Genomic DNA, 23,769 nt, shown 5'->3' with positions numbered 1-23,769 from the left:
TCACGTTCTCATTGTGCCTATTTTATTTTCCAGTTTCCAGAATTTATTTTCAATTGCTACACAATTTAGGCTCTTCTCCAGCATCCAGGAGACAGATGCTTTCAAAACAAAGCACAAGTAGCTTGCTATACAATAAAAAGACTTACTGTAACACTGAAGGTTACAATCTGCTTTGTCTTGCCTAAATTTGCCCATTTGTAGCAAGTGGTGCCAAATCATCCTTTTTTTCCCCCTATTTGCCCCAGAACCCAATCCATCTCCCATCACTAATATACGCTGAGCAAAGAGAAGGAGGAAAACTCAGCTTTTTCAGTAGCAGACCCCAAGTTCCTGACATCAGCATAACTGGCAGCAAGAGCAGGCTCCCTTTGGTTTGCTGGGATGCTACATCTCAGCGACAGACGGGAAGCGAAGGATGCGCCCCACGCGTTGCTCCTCTCTCAACAGCAGCAAAGACCACTGTTGAACGTGTGCTGCATCCACACACAGCTCATGGAGAATATTTTCATCTCTCTCACAACTCACCTCCACCACTCAAGTTTCCTCCAGCAACACAGGACAGAATTTAGCCTTGCCTGTGTCGGTTAAACACTGATCATAAGAAAAACTTGTATTTACAAAGAATTATTATATTCAGTAGCCGCATTCCGGCACAGCCTGCCAGAAAACAACCCGACTAAAAAGACAGTCTTTCATCCCACTTTGGGATCCATCGTGAGTGACCTGCAGTTACCACGTTCCACCGCTCCCCTGTAATAAGACCAGATTGGACATTTATATCATCTTGTTTTATAGTAACATTTCCCAATCTAATAGCAAAAGATAAATATTTAAGATCTTTGCTGCTAGAATCTCATTAAATAGTAGAAACGTGTGAGAGTGATGACAAATATCAACAATGTTATGCCTAAACCACAGGTAGAATACAGCACAGTGGAATAAAACTTGCTTTAGATAAAAATTTTTGTCTTAAAGCACTTGTGGCAATAATGTACCACTGCTGTGTGTAACAGACATATTTTGGTGTGACATGGGCTAAAGAAAAATTACCTTTAAGACAAGAAAAGCAGAATCTTGAGCATAGTTACAGAAAATTGAGATTATAGGTACAGAGACTCAGATGACAGACTGAAGGAAAGAAACTGGTGTCTAGGGGTCGTGGATATGATATTTATAGCTTCGATGGACACACAGCGCAGAGCTGAAACTTATGACATGAAAAGAGAAACCCGCTTCCCCAGTATCACATGCTGGAAAGTCTTGGCTCACAGCTTGTCAGTCCAGTTGCAAACAGGATTCTGCAGGTTATTTTTGCTTTCTGAGAACACTGGGAATTGAAAACATGCGTGGGTTTTGATTTTTTTTTAATTGAGTATGCACAGAATGTATGCCCATATAAAATATAGATATATATGAAATAAATGAGAAAAGCCTTTTTATCTTCCAATCCCTAGCAGTATAAGCAACTCTAATGGTTTTAAATATGAATTTTAAAAGCCGGAAACCGGATGGTGCAGCATATTAATATATTTGCCTTTTACTATTAGAAATCTATATTGAAAACTAACTTCCAAGTCATGTTTGAATTATTGTGGTATTTTCACTTGGACTTGATTTTCTAGGACGACACAAAGTAAAGACAATCTGAAAACTGGAGGAAGACACAGACAGGATTATGGCACATAGCAAGGGTGTGCATTATAACAAGATCTTTTTGTTGTAATCATGGGATGCCAAAAGTCCAATGCTGTTAGCTATTATTAAAAAAAAATGTTTAAGGTTTAATCTCCTATGTGTAGATTCAGGGCCAAACCTGCATTTGAGTATTAAAAATAAACTTATTTGCAAATAAACCTTATCCGCCCAGTGCAACTACCTTTTATGACTCAACATTTTTTAGTACATGCTTTTCCCAGGCCAGTATTTGGTTTTATAAGTGATGGTTCTTAGAATGAAACTACCACATAAGACCAACAGGTTATGGCTCACTGTTACAACAAATGACGGCAGTTTGAGCCTGGTCCTATGGTCCTGCGTCTCAGAGGCTGCCAAGAAACTTTCTGTGCTCCAAGGAATACAATCTAATGTTCAACAAAATATTAAAAGAAAATAAGTGTCTTAAGGCCAGAAAAGAAGCCTACCAAGAATATGCTGCCTGTTTAAAGTATTTCCTTGGAGACCGAAAACCTTGAGAATGTTTTTCCTAAATGAACCACTGATATGCTTGGTTTGCAGAGATCCCTGGAGCCCTGAAGGCTGAAATCGCCGAGGCTGCTTCTCTCGGAGAAAGCAGATGTTCAGAGGACAATACAAAAACAACCTTTTTCTCTCCTCCTTCTCCCTCCCTTCCGAACATGAAGCTGAGAAACAGAGTACTGGGGGCTGTCAGACCTTTGGGAGATGCCCTGCAGAGGCACCAACATCCAGATTCAGCTCATTTGTGCTCTGGCTTTGTGAAGGGAAAGAAAGATGGGTTCATTTTAAGAACCCGAGCAGGATACATCTTCCTGTGTCTGTCCAAATTCCTCTTATAGCACATATGTTAGTGTCATTTCAGCATTACCTGCCAACAAATTCTAGCCCAAAATACACACAAAAAAATAGAACTTAGTTTTTTTGACAATGGTTATTAGTATGCAAAACGCACCGTTATCACAATCCATAACCCAAAATCCAGGTTGCCATTTATTGTCGTGACTGATAAAATGGTACCTTTTAAACTAAAAACTTTTAATTACAGATCCCTTCATTTTTGAGATCCACAGTAATTTTATCATTCTAGCACAGGTTAAAATACCATATTTTACTTTCCTATTTCCTTCACCAGAATTTTGAGGTTTATTTATATTTTACAAGCTTCACTCTGCGTCATTCTATATCTAACTCCACGTCGACAGCTTCTTAAATATATGTTAAGCCCTATATGTTCTTTTCATGCCGAGAGAAATGCAGGAGCGCGCAGTATCTTGTCATGATAATCTTAGCACAGGACAAACTCCTTCGGCATCAAGTACAGCATCAGTGGGGGTGCAGCACCCTCTGCAGGATGACCAGGCAAATTGCTGGAAATATTAACCTACAGAAAGTCCATGTGCTCTGAAACAGATTGCCCACAAGCTTTCCATGCAAACCTATTAGAGTAACGTGTAAATTCATTGTTTTAATAAAAGCCATGGCACTCCTAAAGGTTGACCTATGATTTAAAACCTTTTTCAATCGAAGGTAACATAAGTATGTCTTAAAACTGAAAAAGCGAGTATATTTTGTGACTTCTGACGATTGCCTCCAGTGCATCTGCAGTACATGTGGTAAAAGACAGGACCCTTTTTCCAGAGTCCTGCAGAATAAACTGTCCTGCAGAAAAAATCATAAATACTACAGTCCCAGCTCTAGAATTAGGCAATGCCTACACGTAACTGATTCAAAATATTCCTAATTTTTTGTTCTTTTGAGTTTAATTCAGAAATTCAGGACAAAATTCTAATACCATCATTACGCCTTTTATATTTTTACCTTCCTATTCAATATGTGATGCACAAGAACATGTAACTGAAAGCAAAAACAACAACAGAATATAAAGAAAAGTACTACTAGCCACATTTCAAGTGATTCTTTGTAACAAGCTAGAAGGTTCACTAGAATCTACCAGAGCCTCCTGAACATCCTTCATCATTCACACATAGTAAGACACATGGGGACCCAGCACCCAAAATGCTTCTCAGTGGAAGTATTTTGCCAAGACCTCGTCTTCCCCACAGCTAAAAGCAGTCTTGGCTTTGGGCAAAAGAATGAAACATCCAGCAGTGATTACTGCCTTGCAGCTCTCAGCAATCTACCCCAATGCTGGCCACTTCTTCATATACTTCTACATTCTACATGAAGAAACAACCATGCACTTAAGTGACCGAAAGTGCTTATCTTTCTGGTTTGGCTACAGTCAACCCTAGTTGTTTTGCGGATGCGGAGGAGATATGAACTAAGCTCTTACAGAATTAGATACAGCATGAGAATGACTCTTGAACAGTAGACAAGCAAACGTTCAGTAGTAGCTAAAATGCTACATAAGATACTGCTTTCTTTGTAAAACTATTTCCTTCGCTTTCAATTGGCAAAACAAATACATCACAAACCCAATTAATATTTTGATGTGTAAGTTGTTTCCTTAAATCAACTTGACACATCACTGAACACTTGCATCTCTGTTGTGCTAACATCTTAAAGGTGTTTACATCATTAATTTAAAAAAATTATTATAAGGAATTAGCAACCTAAGCCCCGAGGGTTTTACACTCATTCTGCACTGATCTAAGTGATTCCACAAGGCGTATTAGACGCGAGAGTCACATTCACTACTTTAACACAGAAAACCTACCTCACTGTGGTTTAATATTTTTAGTGCTTCCTTCCCTTGAGAATCTGTTGTACAAAGTCCAAGCTGTTTTTTCTTAAGTTCTTGATTAATTGACTGCAGATCCTTAACCATCAAGAGAAGATCAGTAACCTAAATAACCAAAGGAAGAACAAGCAAAACTGGTAACATCCATACTAGTATGGAAACAAATTATGATATACGAATCTCCAGCTAAATCTAAACTGCAGAGTTGGAAAGCCTGGGCTTCTGTATCTGTTCATGCGGCAATCTCCCTATGTATGAAAACACGGTTATGTATCTGTGAGTTACTATTGAAGAAATCTTAACTTGTAAGAAGACTGTAGTTTCCAGCCATGTTATTAAGTTGAGATATCAAGTTTTACAACTCAGTAGCAAGAAGAAACCTGAGGGCACCTCAAACCAACAGGCTGATTTGAGAATAGACGTTTTAGTGCCAGGGAAACCAGCATTACAGAGAAATAGCAGCATTCAGAAACAACCTGTTCTTCTGTCTCAAACACCCTTTATAAGCCACTGTCATTCTGAGTTGTTTCACAGATACAAAATCTGAAAGGACAATCATGTTCAAAACTCTTGAACAGACATTACTGTCACAGACTCGTAGTGTATCAAGAAGGCAATGTTTGCAGAAGAAAGTGAAATCTTCTTACTAGACCAATTAACATATTCGGATAAACAAGATCAACTTTCAGACGCACAAACCCTTTTACAAGTAAGAGATGGTATAAAAATGTCTTTTGCTAATGAATGTCCCTGAATGTACTGAAGGGAATTTGTTCAGAGATAAAAGTGGTATAACCCCAGAATGGGACTGGGACACAATCTGGGGCTTTTTTTATTGACACCTGTTCAGTGTAAGGCAAACTTCTTTCCTTCAGATTACCCACCTCCAGATTTCGAACACCTGCCTACAATTCAGCTGGCCACGAGAAATATAAAACTTCGCTGACATTCACTCCCAAACGACCATATTCAAAATAATTACGATATAAATAAATTGCATGCACAATAAATTGGTGCACAGATCAGAGGTCACCACACAGGGTGAGGAGTCAAAAGAACAAGTTTCCAAACTCCAATAGTGATTTGTTGTATGACAGTGCTTTGCACGTTTAATCTCTGAATTTCAGTTCTCCTTATGTAGAATGGAGACAACATTAACTTACTTCAGGGTTATTTTATAACATACCGTATTTACCAAAAGATCTGCAAATTGTGGGATGCAATGTGCTATACAGACGTATAAATTATAGACACCACTACCATCCTCATGATTAATCAAGGTGCATACGCGTTGCAGGATACTTAATGCAAAAACTCTTCTTTGGAGCTGGTATACTTCATGATGACTAAAACGTGGCACTGAGTCTGAAACTTGAATCCAGGAGTCTATCATAAAACCTTTGCAGCAAGCCACCTATCTTTCAGCTGACTCTGAAGCTCACGTGGTGTAACAAAGACTAAATAGTTCATAAAAGGTGGACCACAGACCACGGATATGAGAACTTTCAGATCTACCTTTCAGATCTTCCTTTCAGAACTACCCAACTGTACCTAAATAATGAAAATGCTTCTTTTTGTGAGAGATGCACAAACTATAAATGAAGCAGAATTAAGCCATTAGAAACAGTAAATAATAAAACAGATCAATACCTTTTTCTTAAGTTCTTCAAGAGACAGATGGTCTATTTGTGGGCTTAAACGATCTTGCTCTCCTAAACAGATACTCATATAAGATGTTTGATCTCCACAGAAAGACAGTGTTTCTTCTGTCAAAATAACCAAGGACAGGAATTATTTCAGAGACTCTTATTTGCAGGAAAACACAGCAGAAAGTGCAAAGACAGGACTTTTTGAATAAGAACCTACTAGTAAGTCTGTGGGAGGCCAGTTAAAACGTTTCATCCCCCAAAATAAGCTTTCTGTTTAATTGAACAAATTTTGTCCTCGTATTTCTTTGTGCTTCTGACACCTAGACATGCTGTATTTTCGTGGCTGTATTTTCTGTGGTTATCAGCATGAGTGGCGATTGTAATTCTGAATTATAATTTGCATATTTAGCATTACAATTAGAAATAATTTCTAGGAAGGATAAGTAAGGCATGAATAGTTATTCCATTTTAACTATATTTTTATGAACATGAACTCAATGTCTCAAGGCAAAAGGCCAGGTTAGACAAAGTTACTGAATTTATTTTGCTTTTGGGTCAAAAGATTGCATTAATTGAATTGAAAATAGCTACTTATTCATTTCCTCTATAACTGTGGGAATGATTTTTTATGTTTCAATAAACACCTGTTCGTTTACAATATAGATGACGGTTAATTCTATAAATATATCTCATTAGATAGGGAGAAAGCACATGTAAATTACGACAAAGAAGAGATGCCTGAATCCTACTCCCAGCTCTGACACTGATCCCATGGCTGCTGCAAGGGCCCAAAGCTTCACAAATGATCACTAATTTTCACAGCCTTCATTCCGAGCAGCCTCACCCGCAACACCACTGCTCTTCAGAACCCAGGAGCATCCGCAAGCCCCTTTGGCCCACCCTCGTTGTTCATCACGTCTGCGCTTTGGAGGTTGGAAACTTTGAAACGGCAGAAGTTTAACTTTTGTCACTTATCATAGCTGTCAAGGGAGCGATGCTAAAATTGAAAAGCTAAGTTGAAAAGGGTAAGCGAACAGGTTTTATTGTTATTTATATATCCCTTATGGAATAAAACAGATACATCTGTACATATGCAGTAAACTATACTTAACAATGTACACTTATATTAATACCTAAGTATATACTAAAAACACCTCCAAAGAAGTACAATAAAAAAAAGCTAAAATAGAAGTTATATTTAAAAGCGCTGCTATTTCTGAATTACAAAATAACAAAACCTCTGGCTATTTTTCCTTTCTCTGGAAAAACTTATTCTGTTAGGAAGAGTCTGGCCATTTCCTGAGACACAACCTCTTTACCAGAGTATTTGGAAATAATTACATTCCATGGTCAGAAAGCAATCCCATGGCCACAGATTTATTCAAAGCCAGGAATCTCCAACTTCTACAGAAAACAGTAAATTCTATGGGTACAAAATTGTAGGCAGCTTGAAATGATCACTGCAGTAGAATTGCCACAGAATTACTAACATTTGCTGCATGGAAAGAGAAAAGCTGTCTCTCTGTATATGCCCTGATTGCTCAAAGACATTCTGTTACAAATCCCCCAAATAATTCTCAGTATAGAAAGCTGAAAAGAAGTCTTTTCACACCTTTTTCTACTCTCAAACGTTTCTTCTCCATCACAGCAAACTGACTGCAATAAAACCAGTTTTCTTTTGGGCAAGAATATCAAGAAAAGGGATGGGCTGCAGATGTACACAGACCTTGTCGGTTTTTCATGTCCTTAATCTGATCTTCTAAAACCTTCTGCAGATTACGATTAGCTAAAACGTCTTCTTCTAGTTGTTTTCGCAACATGAAAATGTTGTTTAGTTCTGTTTGCAAGCTATTTATACTAAAAGAAAGGAGAAAAAAAATATCTTCAAGATTCAATTCAAAACATTTTGTTGTGCACCTCAGCGTCTTTCATACATCTGGGCTTCCACAAAGAGCCCATTTCACATTAGCCATTGCTGGTTTTCATCACACACTTACATCATTTTGATGCACAAGAACAAACAAATCCCACACAGAGAGAAGAAACTAAACATTTACATATACGGCCTTTTCTTGCTGTTTTGAGCTGTGCTGTTTCTAAGTCAGATGAAACATGACAGATATATTCCACCAGCCAACTTCTGTGTAATTCTTTTTAAGGAAAATCAAAATTACTAACTTCTGAAAAGCATGCCAGAAAAATATCACTATCACATAATACTGATGGCTCTGTGTATTCTATTATATGGTGACCATGGAAACTTTGTTCCCTTGCTACAGAACTATACTATATAATCTAATGCTCCACTTAAGAAAAAGATTTCGTGTTTCGTTGAAAATATGACCCAGAAACAACCAACTGTTTTATTTCTTCATTTATCCAACAGTCTATAAAAAGACCTTTTAAGGTCTAAATTGTCTCAATTATCTCAATGGGATGTAAATGCCAAAACTTACAAATGAGAATATGTCAACGTGAATTAATTCTTTAAGCAGCTTTCTTCCAAGGTGGCCACTGAAGCTCTGAGTTTAGCCACTGCCCCTCAGGCAGCTCTGCCTGCACCTCTGGCTATCCCTTGCTAAATTGTCCCCATGCCCTTCAACAACATCGACAAGACAGTTCCCATCAGTCCACAAAAAGACTTAAGTATGCTAAAAACTGAAATTGCAATAAAATTAAATCAATTGGATTTAATAACAAATAAATAACAAGGTGTTACTGAACTCATTGCATTATTTATTTTCACACTTACTTCACTCAGAACCTCAGTGTTTTAAGATAAATTAAGCTGCTGTAGAATTTCCAATCCACTGCACCAAATGCCAGAGAATTCTGGAATCGTTTAAAAAAATTTAAATCCATCTTACAGGAGACTGTACAGAAACATACAGCACATCATACTTGCATGAGCATAACAGCATATTGTAGAAACGCATTAGTTAAAAGACAGCATGTATGAAAAGACTCTCAGTCTGTCTTCTGACAAGTGTGCTGTTGTCAGTGTTTCCTGCACAAGAAACTATTGCTTTAACCAATTCTCCGTCACTCAAGAGCATCTTTGAAGACAGAGCTCTTAAATGCTCAGCAAAAAATTAAGAATAAAAACAAACCAACACTTTACTAGAAGCTAAGTAAGCGCATTTTCTCCTTTTCAGGAGTGAAATGTTTTATAAGAAAAAGCATTGATTCCCTGCTTGAAGAGACAAGAAACGTCTTGGTCCTGACATCCAGTAGCTTATTTTGAAAAATAACCATCCAGGCTACTTAAAATAAATAAGGCCTAAAAAGATATGTCAGCAAGAAAAACAGATGTTTGCCTAAAATCCATGTCACTGCTGATGGCAGTTACACAAATGAGGAAGCTGCACTAATCTGCAGGGCTTGTTTATCGGGTCCCCAGAACTTTGGGGGTTCAAGTCTTCCCTGATAAGATTTACAGCACATCTCAGCCCACAAAACCACGAGGAGGAGCAACAAGAAGACCTGCCTCCAACTTCCAGCTCTACTGTTGAATTGTTGCGCATCCTCTCCAAATCACTGCGTAACATGCGCTGCTCTGTGCATCCTATAATTCCGTATCAAGAAAACGGAACTAATGATCCTGCTCCTGATCCTACAGAAGTTAACTGGAAAACTTCTGTTACCCTAATGATTACAACTACAGTTATGATTTTCCTTGTTTGAAAAATATTCTAAGAAAAACTACTATCAGAGCTACGTTACTTTGTTGTCATTACTACGTAGAGTGTTGACAATCTCCTTACCCACAGAACGTGTTTCAATGCCAGGTCACCTCCTCCATATGAAATATTAAAACAAACTGGCTTCTTCCTTCATTTGCTGATTGTTCAACTGGAAAGTCACAAAAGCCATTGCTCCTTTCCCAGAGATAAGAAATAATCTCCATAATCTGACTTCCATCACTATTTCTAATGAAAAAGATTCTAGTATCCAAAAGAGCTTCTGAGCCGTGGCCCAGCCCAAGATGGCATTACTACAAACGCGCTTAATTCAGATACCAGATCTCATCTACTTTAGTGCTACTCACTTTATGGTTTCCAAACTACAGTGGTCTATAAACCAACTGCAAAATACAAACACACATTCCCACAAAGTTGGCAGGTATGAGCCATTGCCTTCAGGCAGGGGGAGTCAGGAGCTGGCTCTCAAATGCTGCCAATACCTAATTAAGATATTTGTAATTGTAACAGTAATTTTTTAATAAAATGTTTAAATTTATTTTACCTAAAGGCTAAGAATTGTCTTTATTTTATCATAACGCCTCCTCCTCAACTGCCAAGCAATAATGGCATAAAAAATAACCACAGATTTCTTTCTAAAATGCTGCGTTCTTTGATTTTAAAAGGTTAAAAAACACTCGCTCCTGCCATACCTCTGAATGCTTTACATTGAAAGCATACTACGCAAACCTCAATTATTCTGTTTTCTTTAACCTTTTCCAAAATCTTACTGGCTTTTATTCTCATCAACATTCTCACAGTGACACTTTTGAGAGAAGCATTATCTGCATTTTAGGAGTAAACCATGGCAAATCATCCAGCACCCAGAAGTTCCCTGTAATTTGATTTTTCCCCTCTATTCTAACACAGGACATGTACCTCCTCTGAAAATCTAGCTGCTTGCTTTGGAAATCTGGCTCATATGAGATTCCAATCCAAACAGAAATATTTTCAGAAAAAATTAAGTAATTTAGATAATATAACCCCACTTACAAAACCAGTTGTCTTTTAAGGAGACCACTACTGCTAGTTCATAGAATCACTGAATGGTTTGGGCCAGAAGGGACATTAAAGATCCCCTGGTTCCAAACCCCCTGGCCTTATGAACAATGGGCTGGTACAAAATCATCACCACTCCAGTTAAGATGCACCTTTTTTCACAACTTCTGACTTTTGCCCTTTGAGTTTAGATTATCCACCAAAACAGAAAAAGCACTTACCTATCCGATTCTTTGAAAGTCTTCACTAGTGTAGAATAAATATTTTGTTCCTTTCTTAAAGCAAGAATCAGCTTTTCATATTCGGCTTCTTTATTTTCCTAAATTAAAACAAGAACATACTAAGCTTACAAGGTAATTTTTAAGTTTGCATGTCTACAACTATGTGTACACCTGCATCAAGAAGAAAACGTGAAAGAAGCAGAAATCCAAATTTGTTGAACAGGACTGCCTGTCTCCAAAGCCTAATATGAATCTGAAAACTATTCATGATACTTTAAAAAAGCTATTATTAAAGGAGGCAAATACTGTTGCACTATTTACCTACCATGAATGATGTATCTAAACAGTGGTTTATGATTTTTATCGCAGTCTAAAAAGCTTCCTCCCCCTGCCCGAGCATCCTCACACTTCCTAAGTTTACATCTCAATGAACCAGGAACCACCTGGGTATTCCAGAGGAGGGAAGGGAGGGAAGGGAAAGTAGAGAAGCCCAAGCTCCAAGCACACATTTTTGAGCACTGTCCTAACAGTCCTCTCTGTCTTCTGGATAAAATTAGCTTTCTTTGGGGGAGGGGTTTCTGCAAATTCTGTTCCATTTCTGTACAAAAAGGACTGTAGCGAGCCGCCAAATAAAGGATGAACATGTCAGATACACACCCGTTGAGTTCGCTTTCTGCACACTCAGCTGGATCACTACAAAGCTGCTGCTTTACTTGTGCAAAGAAAAGAGAATTGTTTACCTGCAGTCTTGCGCACAGAAAATGTATTATTATTATTATTAGAATAAATCCAGACTCTTATGCTACATTCTCAGTAAGGATCCACTAATTTCCCAAGACTTTTTTCACTCCAAAACAACCACACAGCCACTCTTTCCGCAGGAGGCAAAAAATGCAGCTATTTAAAAGAGCATTTGCTTGCACTTATTACATAAAAATATCCAAGATATCAGCCATCGCAGAAGAGAAAATAACTGAGATATTTATAGCAAATTTAGATGTATCAATGTCAGACACATATATTCTGCCTCTGTTCGAGAAGAATAGTAGGCCTTGTTGCTTCTCTCAGTTTTATTTTTCAACTGAAAACTGCAAGGAAGAAGAAAAAAAGTTCCACAGCAAATGGGGGATGTGCGTGGCTCTAGTTTGACAAGGTAACGCTGGAGAGCAAGAATGAAAGGTAATTCTGTTTTCTCCATATTACAACCTCCAGACTGGAAACCAGATTCTCAAGAGATACTAAATCATTAGCGAACAGATCATTAACAAGGAAGAAATCTACACCCAGGAGTTTTAAGCAGCTGTTATTACTCCAAATGTAATTCCTAAGGAAGGAACTGCAACAAAAGTTCAGCTACAGTAGAATCATGTTAATTCACACTAACGATGCAAAGATTCTGTTAATCTGAAAAATTCAGTATTCTGCAAAGTAAACAGTACAAAAGCAAGGACAACTGTTGTTTGCTTTTAATTATTTACACTCGTACTTCACAGTATGCTAGCAAATATGTTAAATAATATTTTGCAAGTGTAATCAAGTCTTGATCAAATTACTCCCGTTAAGATAATCTGCACATCAGATCTTACTGCAGAAAGAGTAGCTTCTACCACCTCACGCTATGGATGGTTTGAAGAAGTGACCTTGCCTTTGTACATCTGCATCACGTTCATCTCCCATCATTCCAACGGTAGCCATATTCTAGCAAATGTTTCCAGGTTCTAGTGCAATTTTTACATTAAATATACTATTCTGCATACGAGGTGGAAAATACTGAGCTTCACATCAAGTTTATTATCTAGATGAGCAGAGGAGGAGCACGCAGCAATGGCTTCTGTTGACTGAGTACTGAGAAACACAAAGGCAAACAGATGGAGGTGGGTGATCCGAAGTCCATTAATAAAAAAATCTCACAAAAAACCTGTAAAATAGTACATCTTGCAGCCTGAATTAAGGAGTCTCATCAATATGGTGGAATCTCAGACTTTCAAGAAAAGTCACTAAACATAAAACACACAGATTGTAATTTAAGTAGGAAAAAGTTTGATCACAATGACACCGATCAATGACGTAGAAAGCAACAGGAAGAAATAAATCTTTTGACTTAATTTAGTTGGTTAACAGTCTGTTAAAAGTTCTAGTGAACTCTTCCATATGTCTGATACAAGCCTTGCAATTATTACTGAAGACACTACACAACTATATCCTAATTAAAAGCACTTTCTGAAGCATTGGCAAAGTAATGTCACTTTGAAGAGTTTACAGTACACAAATTAGATAACAGTTGTCACCAATTGTTTAAGGTCTACGGCTGCTGTATTAACAAAGTGGTGTTACACATAGAACCATGCTCCAGTTTCTCACGTTTCTTTTAGAATTCACATGTTAATTTAATTCTACATTTGCAGCAAAATCTCAGTAAGCTCATGAAATCCTCCAAACTCTTTTTTTTTTTTCCTTTTTTCTGAATAACAGGAGACATGAGCTGTTTCTTAATTCCAACTGTCACAGACTATACACAGATTATTAAAATCTCAATTCAACTAGCTAGGCAGAGGTTAGCAAAATCATGAGGAAGTGGTTCTTGATTTTTCAGAATCTTTCATGAATAATAAGGATGAGACGATATAGCATGACATCTCTTTTTTTGTTGTTTGTACATTATTACTGTCATTTCCAAATTACGCGTAGGAGTGAATTATTCCAATCAACTTCCCAACGGTACACAAAACATAAGGCGGCTCTGTAACTTAAATAGACCATAATGCCGTGGGAGTTAATGAAACATTAAACCTCTTGACACATGGTGTGAGGGAAAATGTGTTACAGGAGATAGCTGCAAGACATCCAGGACCATATTGCAGTGAAAGATTTATATTCCCGTGAAAGGAGGCAATCTAATACATTAAAGTCTATATTTAAGCCTGAAATACTATGGCTAAGCAGCAGTGGTGGAAAACATAACTTATTTTCATTAAAGGTTTCTCAAATTGTAAGCAATGAAAGTAAAAGGTTTATACCTCCACAATAAATAACTTATTGGCAAAGTCACAAGAATATCCGGTTGCCTCATTGAATACTCTCTGCTCACAACAACCATTGGGATAATTTCAAAATCTCTGAAGGTTAAAGGATGAACGATCGAGAGAAGGCCATAACCTACACCTCATCCCTGAGTCAGCCAGCCAGCCACCAGCACCAGGATTTGGTAATTTCTTCTAACATTGCAGTAAACTTTATGTACGGTCTAGCATAAATGAAACAATCACTAATAAGATTAAAATAGTTATGGGCCACTGGGTCATATATCTAAAGATGAAAATTACTACAGCAAAAGGCTTTGTTGGTGACTTTTAGAAGATGTCATCTCAACCACAGCAAATGTCACAAAGCTGATGGCTCTGAGGAACTTATTCTTGGTGATATGCGAGGCAAGACTACTGGACTATATACTCCAAATATCACTTCATCAGGCTAACTCCTTTAAGATTAAATTTCTGCTAATACAAAAACGGTGAGATACACTAACCACGTCCATTCTATCACCAGGCCATGCTTAGTGTCACAGGTAAAGAGCACCAAGTTTGAAGCGTGTGAAGACATGGATATTGACAAACAACATTGCTGCTTTCAGCTATAAGCTCACCTCATCAAATCAGAAATTGAACTACCACCTTGTTTATGTGTTCACAGCATCAATTTCAAGAGACTGAAAGCAACAAGTACAATGCACTGATCACTATTTCATAGACAGGACACTTGTATAAAACACACATCAACTACATCACTTTCCATAATCACGACGACTCAGCAATAGTGTGCACCCTGCATCAATTTCGACAGCTAAGACATGTCTGCAGCACTGCAACAACTGCACCAATTCCAATTCTCACGACACCCATCAACTGCAATGCTCTAGTTACATCAATAACTTTCATGCATTAACTATAATTTCTCCAGCTGCAGCAAATAAGACACCCCAACTCTATGCACACAGTATCCTTCAGTTCCCTGGCTGCACCGTATTAACTCCTCTACTTCTGCGGAGTAATTATAACCAAAGTCAAATAATGTGCTGATCATACAGGAATTAGGAAGTGCCTTGGGTCTGCAGAAACGTCAGATTTGCCTTGCAGTGTTATCAGCTAACTGCATTTCCTACTCCACCCTCAAGTGCTATATAAGCTCCTCCTCCCAAAAACAGGCATCACAGAAAAGCTACATTACAGTAAATCCAAGGCTTTAATTATTATTTTTCTTTACACTTAGAGAAATCAATTTAGAATTAAAATTTGTATCACTGTGGCCCCTTACTGCAGTATACGCTGTGTGCAAGATTACACGTGCAACAACAGAACCCAGAAGCACAGCTCAAGGACTGAGCAAGAGCAAATTTTCTCAATTTTGCTGCTTTTCTCAGTAATAAAATGAATGACAAAAGTCTAAAAAACTGTAAGAAATATATTTACCTAACAAATGCTCCAACGAAAAGACCTTTGTAAATATAGGAGTATTGGCTGTAAGAGAATCATAGAATCGTTATGGTTGGAAGAGACCATCCAGTCCAACCGTTAACCCAGCACTGCCACGTTACCACTAACCCATGTCCCTCAGCACTACATCTACCTGTCTTTCAAATACCTCCAGGGATGGCAACTCAACCAGTTCCCTGGGCAGCCTGTTCCAATGTTTCACAACCCTTTCAGTGAAGAGATTTTGCCTAATATCCATCCTAAACCTCCCCTGGCGCAACTTGAGGCCATTTCATTTTGTCCCATCGCCTGCCTGTTCCTTGGGAGCACAGATCAACCCCCCCGGCTACCCCCTCCTTTCAGGGAGTTGCAGAGAGCGAGAAGGTCTCCCCTCAGCCTCCTTTTCTCCAGGCTGAACACCCCCAGCTCCCTCAGCCGCTCCTCATAAGATTTCTAGACCTCTTCGTTGCCCTCCTCTGGACACGCTCCAGCACCTCCATGTCTTTCTTGTCATGAGGGGCCCAAAACTGGACACAGGCCTCAAGGTGGGGCCTCACCAGTGCCGAGCACAGGGGTATGATCACTGCCCCAGTCCTGCTGGCCACGCTATTCCTGATACACACGAAGATGAGCAAGAAGAAAAGCATTAAGCACAAAATCAACTAAAGTTTCCACTGCATTTCTAAATTCCTTGTCTGTAAAATATATTTCATTCCGAGGCTTCATAGATACCAGAGTCAGCAGTTGCATGACTAACCTAATTATCAGTGCCCTTGCACACTCTCTCTCTAGCCCATGACAGTGGCTCAAGAATCCAAACTCTAATTAGAAACTGTCATTTATCTTCCCTGGCCTGGCCAAGGCACCCAGCAGGGCTTTGGATGTTGGTTGCTTTAAAATTTATCATTACATTAAAATAAAGTAAAAAGATATGATGAAAGAGAGAAAGTTCTGCATCTCTCAATTCAGTTTCTTCAACTTTAAAGATCAGTGCGGCTGGAAGAGCTTGGTTTCTGTTCTCTCTGGTGGGAGGCTCCAGCTGTGCGTTTGTTGAGAGTTGGTGCAGCACTGTAAAGTCATCAAAGAGCCCGAGGAACCAATGAGAGCAGAGCTCTGGATAATCTGTGTCCAAAAACTTATGATTAATATGCCGAAGTGGGTTCTTACAGGAGATATCTTACACAGAGATTGAGCCGAGAGGACAATGGGTTGTGATTAGGTATTGTTCACAATCATTAAGTGAACCAGCAATAGAGAATAGATTGTGATTAGAAGGTGGGTACTGGGTCATTACCATGCATGGCTTTGCTTGCTACTGCTCTCTCTCCTGGTTATACACCTATACTGGAAGTGGGGTGTACAGAGGAAAGTATTTGATTTTCATCAATTCTGCATGATTTTCCATCACTCTTAGCTCCCTTCATGACAGAAGTTACGTGCGTGCACTGCAGTTTGTTTTACGGAGGTAGAATTTCTACTCAGCCTTTCACAGACTTTGTTTTCTCCACATGTATATTCATATATTCTTTGATATACTCTGCACTGGTACCCTGGCAAACCATGATGCAGCTCCTTTACTCTAAGCTTGTCGTATAACCCATGACTCAATGTGTGCTTGGATCTACCTTGTTTAATAATAGTGTTCATAACATATTAAGCATCTCATCACTAGTGTGTTTGGAATGTGACACAAGGCATAGCATTCATGTTTCCTTTCCCATTGGCTCACTTTATTTTAAACATCCTTGAGAAAATCTCATTATTATTAAAGAAACTAAATAGCTTTCTCCATTATTAGTACATACTACTCTAATTCTTTTTACTTTGCCTGATGCTTCTGGAGACCTTAACATACTAGGCTGCAAACAACACAAAAACAGACAAGAAACATACCTTCAAAAGCAACTTACTTGTTCACTATTCTGTACAGAATAAAAAAAATGCACTGATTCATCACATCAAGTGATTCAAAAACTTCATAACAGTACCGGACTTTTTTATTTGCCAGTACAGAAGTGGGGGGTGAAGGGTGAAGGAACTAAATCTACATTTTAAGACTTTGAATATTGACCTCCAATTTCAGGTACTAACAAGTCTTTTCAATTTATGGCATCAAATAAAATAATGTATATATACTGTCCACCTTTTTTAAGATACATACTGTACTATTGCCTTTCTTCTTTGCTTTAATTTAAAAAGTGGTTTTCTTCTTGTCCTAGATATATCTTCTCTCCTACCTAAAAAAATATATTTTTTATCCTCAGATTCCATTTATCTCCTGTGGTCGCTAGCTCTGTGCAATCTTTCCCCTTATCTATCAGAACTACACAAACTCTCCTCTGCACTTCTCTTCAGAAATGCAGATACCACTGCACTCAGGGAAACACGTCTACCCTAATGACCACAAAACTCTTACCTCTTTATGGCAGGCAAACCATTTTAAACACTTTCTGAGACTAAAGAGTTTAGTGATGCCACACAAACTCATCAGAGTACGATACTCTGATGTATTAATAACTTACGATACCAGATCAACACCACCACAATCATACAAATCTTATCACACAATTATTAAAATCATATGACACAATTATTAATAAAGCCATTGTTATAAATTTAATAATACAGAACATTTTGTGACGGTATTGATCTGAAGGAAAAGCAGCCCCTTGCTACATAGGTAAATTTCAGCTTGTATGAGTCCACACCTTTGAAGCAAAAGTCAAAATTCTCTTCAATTTGAAGTAAGGTATTTATCTGCAAATGATCAGAGTTATGAAAAACTCACCTCTAACTGTCTCACTATCTTGACGATTGACTGTTGAGACTGCGCAGCACATTTTTCCTTTACTAAGCCCTCATTTTTCAGTTCAAGTTCTTCATTGGCTCTTAGAAGGTTCTTGTACTTATTCAGGAGCTCCTGCAATTCTGCATCCTTTTCTTTGACTGTTCCATCAAGTTTCTAACAAAAGAAAACAATGAGACAGTTCTACAAAATTTACTCTAGTTTTATACTGCAAAATAGAGAAATAAAGAAAATTCAGGAGAATATCCAAGGATGATCTGGCACATGGTCTTCCCATACCTCACAAAAGAAGAGCTCAACTTAACGTGAGAAGCAAAAAAAAAAAAAAAAACAAAACCTAAAATCAAACATCAGTTTTCCGCAGCTATCCAATCCTTTAAGTATTAAAAAATGTCAAGGCATGCACCTTGGTCTCCAGCTATACAGCAAGCTCAACTATTACTCTTTGCATTATTGCTTGAATAAGTTCGGTACTTTTCAGGGTTGTACCTCCAGCTATAAAAAAATTGAACACAGGTCCATTAACATTCAGGCAGCTCCCGCCTCATGTACCTTATTTTGAATGGGCTTTAAAAAAAAAAAAGAAAAAAGAGAAAATATTTCAGTATCTATACCTATTCCTCAGCTTCTAGCTTCTGCACGATAAGCTGAAAATCATAGGCACTTCAGAGATTTTAAACTATCTTACCACAACAGTGAAAATTCCACATAAGTGTTAGCAAAGCTGTCTTCCTCCTCTGTCCACACGCTTTATAAAACCCTAACAAGAAATCTCGTTGAATGCCACACATTCAATAATTATATGTCTGTTCTGCAAATACAGTATTATAAAGTGAAGGATTATCATCAAAATCAACAGTAATTCCAAATACAAATGTGATTTTGTAATAATTCCTCATACAAAATCAAATGATAACTTTCCACTTTTCATTTCAACTGAAGCCTACCTACCTGAAGCAGCAGATCCTTTTGACTGACGTTGTCTGTTAGCTGCTTGATAACTAGTTCTTGGCTCTGCAACTTCTGATTGCTTTCACTCAAAAGAATATTGTAATGATGTTCAACTGCTTTTTCTTTCTCAATCATTTCACCGTGTAATTTCTCTAGCTGGTTTCTAAGGTCCTACAAAAAAACCAAAACTGAATATTTAGCAAATCAACTTATTAGCTTAACTTTCCATTGCTTTAAATTTCTCATATCACTGAATAGTCTGGAGAATGCATTTAAGCCAGTATCTTTCTCTTGGCATCAATCAACGCAATTAAAGAAAGAAAACGTTTAGATGAGGTGTCAGTATTGTCTTCTGAAAATCTAGGTTGTTATTGTTTAAATGCTTTTCATACAGAACAACTGGACTCCAAGGCTGTTAGAATATCATGCACGTAGTTGTTGTCACTGTCAGAATGAACACTCACTTCCGAGTCAATTTACTGCCTTGCTAGAAATAGGAGAAAATTGGTCACGGGTGATTCAGTTTGTCATTTGCTCTTTTTCTCATCACACCATGAAAATTCTTGCACTAACATTATATTACTAGTTACTTTTGCATCAAACAAAAGGTCAGAAATGTTGAAACGTTTTCTTTTGACAAGGGCACAAACTTCAAATGACCAATGAGGTCAGTCTCGTGATTAGAAGTTGTGAACAGAACTTGATCTTGATTATGGCTGTTATTTCCTGCAGCTCCAAGCTCAGTTGCATCATCTCCACATCTTAATTCCCCACCACAGAAACATCTACTTCTTGTCCATTTTGCTTCTAAAGCACAGAAACAATCTCTTTCAATAGCCTTATGCAGTAGCAAGTCCAAAGCACCCTGTTAGGACCAACATGGACTACTGCAATGTAAAAAGCAGTATCTCCTAGTTTGCAGGTGATACACCTGACACACACCACAATTACAGCTGTCTCCACTGCATCCCTACAGATCCTGTTTCACTTTACTTAAAAATCCAACATCTGAAAATCTAGCTATATATGGCGTTTCAAAGTCTGACCACCTGATAAAGCCTTGGGTTCCAAGCAATAACATCAAACAATTTTTGTTCCTTACATTTTGCTACGAACTGGGACAATCGCTAAATCAATGGAAACACATATGAAATTATTAGCATGTAATTAACAGTCAGTTCCCAGTTACAACTGGAAAACGTGCGAGAGTAGAAAAATCCATAACGTGGCATCTCTGTCCTTCCACTACCACTATTTGTGTCACTTCAAACTTTGTTGCTGATTTGTTGGAAGTTTCAACACTGTCAGTTGAAGGAGGCACAGCTTGCATATACACAAGCCTCATTTTATAAGCTTTTACTCTGCAAGAAGATCTAGAGCATTTACTGCATGGATTGTGTGGAAAAAGAGAAGTAGAAACTTCTAACAAAGGAGCTGTTGTCTAAAATTAAACAATTAAAACTTACAGAAGACTTTATACTATCTAAACTTCTCTTCAGACCCAAAGAACCAGGTAACACAGCCTACATCTTAAAACAAATGTTTTCCATTTATTCCCAAAAGGGGCCCATTTGTGAAGTATCATAAGCCCTTTAAATAGTTTGCACATATGGTAGTCACCTATAAACTGTACATTTACCTCCACTGGGATTTAAAATTCAATAGTTGTTTCTTATTCTAAGTACAAAGAAATAGTACTAGTGACACTTTAATTGCAGTCTCTTTACAAACTGTTTTATGTCCTTTTCTTGACTTAATTACCTTGCTTCATGCAGGTTCGCATCAAATCTTTAACATCATTTTACTACTTCAGTGTTTTACTTCTGTTTATTTTGCACATTAAATACAAATTGTCATTTACAATACCTTTTGGTTTACTTGCTTAATTTTAGCTTCATTAGCAGGACTCAGCTAAGAAATCTCTAATAGCTCCCAAAAAACCTCAAGTGTTATTCAGTTTCCAAGAATGATTAAGCTTAGACCTTCAGTTCTGCAAACTAATAAAGTTAATTTCTTCAGGACCAAAAGAACTACTTATTTAACTATGAAAACTGCAGAATCAGGTCCAAGTTTTGTCTATACACACAAACTCTCAAAGAAGTTTCTATTTCTTCCTAACTGCTAGCTATAAACTGCAGTGTAGCACAGCTCTTTGGAAAGTAGTGCAATGGTCTGATAACTGCAAAGTCCTTTGGCTTGAAGTTATGGAGCTCTTCAAGTGGGTCACGTTCAGCCTAGTCACATACAACACGTGAACTGGAAGCAAGGGATCAACTGCAGTGTTACAATTCTCACTGCATTGCAAAGTTCACTCCTCGGCTTTCTATTTTTACGTTGGTTTTATACTATTGCATCACTAAGAGGCTTTAAGCGAATACATTACACGTTAGGTAACTAAACTTCAAAGGAACGCTTTTGACCTGTCCTATAACTTCAAGCGACTTCTCTTTACGAAAAGCGTAAACAGCTTTAAGAAGAAAAGACGACAGACATGCATAGATGGAAAAGATGCTGCTGGAATAACAGTACTACACCCCCTATTATCTAATCTGAGTTGTCTTGGCGTACCACACTTGTCAGGTACATAAAATATGCTTCTGCCTCTAAAGCAGCACAAATATTATGTCTAGGTTTACAGAAAGAGGTGGACTGATCAGGCATACAATTGCAGGAAAAGTTTAAAAAGCCTGCGAGACACAATTTGCAGATACTTTGCCTCTATTTCTGCCCCCAGAGTTCCCCAAATCCTTCCCAAAAGAAGCTAGAATTGAGATTGAAAATTATCTTCTCTGCATGAGCTAGAATTTGGTAACACACAAAACTATCCATCACTATAGCAGGTTGCTTGAACTCATTGACCACTCAAATTGTCTGGGAGAAAAATCTATTGGTTTCTATACATTGAGTTGGAAGGATAATATAGTACCCACAGTTCTCAGAGCATAAACTTTGCAATTCCCTCTGCCAACCTTTTTCCCCAAGAGACTTTCCTATGATTAATGATAGTTGAACTAAGAAAAATGAATGTGAAACACTATAATGTAGAAGACTAGAGCAGATGCCTCCCCCTCCTTGTCAGACAGAAAACAGGTTTGTAAATAATTAAGTCATGAAGCTCCAAAACCTCCCTCTCAGGCTAAACTACAGGTAGGAAAACTAAATAATAAATTCTGCCTAATGAGTTACTCTGCATTTCCCCAACCAACTGATCAAATATGAATGTCTAGTAAATACACTTTAATTGTCTACATTTAGGCCTGGAGAGAGAATGGATACTTGAAGTGTTTAATCATGTAAATTTGAACAAACTCTTTGATCAAGAAGCACTGAATCTCTGTTAAGAGATGCAGTAACATGGTGGACACAACCACCATTAACGATGAGTTGATGTTTATTGCTCATCAATTGTATGAATACACATATATGCCCAAAGTTTCTCATTTCAAAGAGCTTAAATTGCTGCTGAACTACTGCTTAAAAGCAGCTTCTGGAAAGTAGAGAACTGAAAGAGTTTTTTCTTTTAAACTTGACCTAGTAAAAAGCCAGGGCACCCACCCACGCTGAGGCAGGGACATTGTTCAAGAGCATCTATGCCCATTGCTCCAGAAGACTCCTAATACCAGCCACGGTCTGCGATTTGCATGATCAGCTCATAGGTAGCTGTCTTAGCTAATTTAGTTTAATTAACCTTCTTCCATTCTAGGACAGTAAAGCCAAAATCATCCTGACAAGCTGAGTCTACAACAGGGCAGATGGATCTCAAAGGTTTGCTGTGAATTTTGGTTTGTTGGTGTTTTTTGTTTTGGGTTTGGTTTTTGTTGTTTTTTTTTTTTTTAATAGATACATGCAAAAATTTGGATTATCCCAATTACAGTATATGAAAAGTCACTAGAAATCTCCATGTGAGTAAAGAGCTAAGACAGCAGTTCATTACAGATGTCAAGGGCATTTTCTACAGTTCAGGCACATCCTTGCTCGTTTTATTCTAACAAAATAGAAACACTGATAAATAGGTGTCTTGGAGCATAGATAGAACAGAATTTTTAAGGCAGTCTCATAAAAAGTTTGCATCAGATCACTGAAGTGGTTTTCTATTTGTCAAAGAGCAAAATATCACAGCATATTTTTTTACTCCCACATATCTACTACTTAATGGGCAACATTTCATAGGCAATGTTGCTGTATCCAAATGTACTAGCAACTCTGAAATTGAAGCAGCTGTTCTGCAAGGAGTAGGAAATAGGTTAGGGATATAATTTTTATAAGACTGCTCATCTTTTGGCAGGAATGCTTTTCCCCAAGGAGCTAGTCATTTACATGAAAAACATGGACATAATGGAGTCAAATAGGCTTCTGTAATACAAGTAACTTTGAATCCTCTGGCAACTCCCTACTCAGTTCTATTTTTCCTGTCTTTGCTATGCAGAGTTATGTTCCAGCTCCCCTGAAAGATGAAAAAAGTTCTGAACAGAGAAGACAGTTAAATATAAAATACTTTAAATCAATAAAATATGTTCTTTGTGGCTGTTGTACTGACA

At 37.8% G+C, this 23,769-nt stretch overlaps 1 protein-coding gene across 7 annotated transcripts in view; it reads right to left on the bottom strand.

Annotated features, from left to right (window-relative positions):
• CDK5RAP2 (CDK5 regulatory subunit associated protein 2) overlaps window positions 1–23,769 on the bottom strand; it is an 84,077-nt gene that overhangs the window by 40,544 nt on the left and 19,764 nt on the right. For 6 of the 7 annotated variants that reach the window (XM_054220295.1, XM_054220293.1, XM_054220294.1 and 3 more), the window contains 6 exons: window positions 19,232–19,402; window positions 18,263–18,436; window positions 11,006–11,103; window positions 7,772–7,902; window positions 6,047–6,162; window positions 4,373–4,501 (listed from right to left, as the gene is read on the bottom strand). In XM_054220295.1, the coding sequence (XP_054076270.1) occupies window positions 4,373–4,501; window positions 6,047–6,162; window positions 7,772–7,902; window positions 11,006–11,103; window positions 18,263–18,436; window positions 19,232–19,402 (819 nt within the window). The remainder of the gene's footprint in view (window positions 1–4,372; window positions 4,502–6,046; window positions 6,163–7,771; window positions 7,903–11,005; window positions 11,104–18,262; window positions 18,437–19,231; window positions 19,403–23,769) is intronic. The other variant, XM_054220297.1, reaches the window with a different exon arrangement.

This window comes from Rissa tridactyla, chromosome 14, assembly GCF_028500815.1.
Source record: "Rissa tridactyla isolate bRisTri1 chromosome 14, bRisTri1.patW.cur.20221130, whole genome shotgun sequence".
In the NCBI taxonomy this organism is placed as follows: domain Eukaryota; kingdom Metazoa; phylum Chordata; class Aves; order Charadriiformes; family Laridae; genus Rissa; species Rissa tridactyla.
Note: the sequence above shows the minus strand (reverse complement) of the source record. Positions and strands in the feature narration are given on the sequence as shown.